Raw genomic sequence first — 3,664 nt, forward strand, 5'->3', positions numbered from 1 at the left:
AACGAACGTAGGTACGGGTTAGGTAGTAAGTAGTAGTCCGTTCGTCGGTCGGTAGTAGTACTACTACGTACGTATATATATATATATATATATATATATATATATATATATGTGTGTGTGTGTGTGTGCGTGTGTGTATGCATGTATATGTATATGTATATATGTTACATAGATGCATATTTGGATTATGCACGAATACTTGTATATCAACATGTCTGTAGATAAACATAAAGGCATACGTGTTTCCCTATTTGCCATTTGTCTTACCTGCGGCGTTGGGAGTATCCCATCGACCATTTCCAAGTGCTTTTGGAGCCTACCCTATTCGGCACGGCTGTTGATTTGGTAGTGATTTTTTGAATTTATGGTGAGAAAGTATGCGTGTCCAGACAACATCCCAAAATTGGCAGATGCGGTTAGGGTATGTATTATCTCCGCATGTTAGGAGAGTCACTTGCATCAGACGTCCGGTTTCATCCATTCGCAGAATCGTTGTTACACAATACACACAGCTACAGTCATGTTAAATCAATTACCGATCAATCAAGTACATCTACATGTACCACCCAGATATGAGGCACAGTGTATATATAACTCAGCAACAAGTTTGTTGTCACCTTTTGTTTGCTATGATATATGTGCACTATTCACGAGTAGAGGTTTACCGTATTCAAAACGGGCGATGTAGATGCGTACAGCACACCGTTTATACTCCACCATGCCGTATAAGTTTATACATGTGTAGATTACCTTTCTATCTACAAAACGCTTTACAACCGACTTCACAAATTTCAGTAAGATTGAAAACACGAACACAGACACTGCCTTTGCAGCAACCGGTGCTCCGTATTTGAAGGTGCTAATGCGCAGATAAGAATGGGGCTGTGCGGGATATCACGTAGTACGTATTGCAGCAACTGCATCTAATAGGATATCCGTTCATATAGAACCTGAAACGAATTGCACTGCTGTCTTTAACGATATGTTTCAATATCACAATACAAGAAAGCGATCAACAAGCTACGTTGGTCATGCATCGGTAACTACAGAGATGCATCACAAGACAAGCACGACAAACAAACTGACATTGGCCAAAACTTTAGTCAACACCTATTTATATACGTGAAATGGCATATGCATATAACATCTCATACGCTACCGTATGCACAAGAACGTCAAATGACACATCCGCATAACACCACATCAACCACAGGAGACGTACCGTGTGTATGACTTCAAATAGTCATCGAAGGCGGCGTTACGGAACAAATCAATCAGCTGACTCACTTCATCCCACACTTCAGCCAACAGAGGCACTTCTGTTGACGCCGCAAACCCCGCAACAGCTGGACGTGTAGTTATATGACCTTGGGAATCTGGACTTGTTGATGTGGGATAGTTGGTAAGGAACCAGTTTAGTTCATTTACCTGGGATGCACCTTGGTGTAGAAAGATATATGCGCAACATTAGTTTGGTTTGTTTGAATGGGATGCACATTGGTGTAGGTAGGTAGATATATGCGCCACATTTATATGGTTCTATGCACCTATGCTAATGGTGAGGTATCAAAACAGCCAGAATTATGTGTATATGTATGTGACTATACGTATGTATATGTATGTGTCTACCAATTTGAACCATATTTGGACCGAAGAAGCGTATTTCAAAAGTCCTCACTTCGAACTTTGAGGGTTTTAGCCTTGTTATCCTGCCGTGTAATCTTTTCATGGCCTCGTAGTCTTAAGCCAATGATCAGACTGCCAGCGAATGGTGCAGTGTATAATTAGAGTACGAAGTCAGAACGTATAGATATTATTAACACACCAACGACTACTTTAGAACCCAAGCATCCATACAACACAAAAAAACACAACACGTACCTACTAACCACTCAACTAACTATCCCACTCGCACACTTGATAATTGCTCATGCCAACACAAGTACATACACACCCTTCCCCACTTATACAAGACACACACACGCACAATTACACATCGCAACGAAAATACAACCGTATTCTCACTCATACAACTCAAACACAAACACACAGATACATTCATATTTTTGCCGTTCATATGACATACACAAACGCACAAATACAAATATATTGTCAATACTTATACACTATCACAATCGTACAGATATAACCCCATTTAACATAGTTAGATATAGACCATATTCTCATTAATCATACTACATACACACAAATGTACAGGTACATTCGTATTCTTATCACTCCATTAACACACACAAACACATAAATAGACCCATATCGACATTGCTCATACTACACACACAAACGCACAGATACATTTATTTTTTCACCACCCATTTAACACACACAAACACACAAATGCAACAAGGTTGTCAGTACTAATACTAAACACAAACAGTTTTCACCACTCAAAATACTATCCAGTCCTATCGTAATACCTGAGTAGAAGTGCAATTTTACCAATAAAGCGATGTTCACGAGTACATACTGTGCCGACTAGATATTGGAACACGCAAGTAGTTTTGCGCACTCTGCATGATTGCCATGATGCCTTTTACAATAAAGATATTATCGAAGTTATTCTTTTTTATGTTAATATCGAGTATTTATTTATTTTGTGGATTGTCTAGAAATCCTTCGACATGGTCCTCCACACGCCATCATCATCTTCCAGATGATCGAACACCTTGTGGATGTTTTCACTGGGGTCACCCATGTCTATTAGCCGCTCCCTCAGTGTGCCCGTATGCAGCATCCTGACTCTGGTGCTCAGGTAGCTCCTTGTGCTTGGGCCTGAGCTGTCATGATCTGGACCTCCTTCTTCTGCAGGCGCCGGACAATCCTCCGAGCTTATAGGAGGGGCGAGTGGTTTAGGGTCTTCATCTTCTCGAAGATCTACGCGCCTGTCAGCAAACGACAGGGCCCGTACCTGAATGGTGCAAACACGTGTGCCAATTAGCGACAGTGTCTGTATGCGAAAAAGATACAGGCTGATATATAATGCAGGGTCACACTAAAGCAGTTCATACGCACAACTTACAATCTTCGAGGCGCATTTTGACACGCGGGTCAAGTGTTTGCGCAGTCTATTCGGCGTCTCCCGAGCCATGGACGCATTCCTGCGCGTCCCTTCAAAGAATTCCTGAGTTGTTGGGGGTTTAGTTGAAGTTAGTGATGAACTTCCCGATCCCTCACTATATACAAATGAATCAGCATCAAATCAGGCCGAGATATTTTACATACTAAATCCTCCCTCAGAAATTTTTCGTTCCCCTTTTTTATCCGCCAGTCTATGTAGTCTGCGGTATTCCTGTGTAATTCGCCGAAGTTCGGCATTTCGATCATCTTAGTGACGACCTGTCAGTAGTGTGAATTGAAAATGGACTCTTAGCATATATAAGTAATTGTACTCGAATATTTTACAGTTGTAATTAAGATATATTTGTATGTGATCTTTCTCAAACACTAAACCACACACCTTATTTATAATAGCAATGCGCTCCAAGTGAGCGGCCCCAGCCTCGGCCGATATGACCTTTTTCTTGGGAAAATTGATTCGTGTCCGTCTGCTCTTCTTTTGGTCACCATCCGCCTGCGCCACCAGATTCAGGGCAAAGCATGTGGCCAAATTCCTGCAACATGAAAGCAGATAAATTGACATTACATA

At 41.2% G+C, this 3,664-nt stretch overlaps 1 protein-coding gene across 1 annotated transcript; it reads right to left on the reverse strand.

Moving 5' to 3' along the window:
* Positions 1-2,623: 2,623 nt before the first annotated feature.
* On the reverse strand, positions 2,624-3,658 carry SARC_07158 (hypothetical protein; the record flags this gene model as incomplete). Its single annotated transcript, XM_014298908.1, has 4 exons — positions 2,624-2,926; positions 3,038-3,139; positions 3,241-3,354; positions 3,476-3,658. The coding sequence occupies 4 exons, from the start codon at positions 3,656-3,658 to the stop codon at positions 2,624-2,626; spliced, it is 702 nt and encodes a 233-aa protein (XP_014154383.1).
* Between the last annotated feature and the right edge of the window lie 6 nt (positions 3,659-3,664).

The sequence above is a fragment of the Sphaeroforma arctica genome, assembly GCF_001186125.1.
Source record: "Sphaeroforma arctica JP610 unplaced genomic scaffold supercont1.548, whole genome shotgun sequence".
Lineage (NCBI taxonomy): Eukaryota > Ichthyosporea > Ichthyophonida > Sphaeroforma > Sphaeroforma arctica.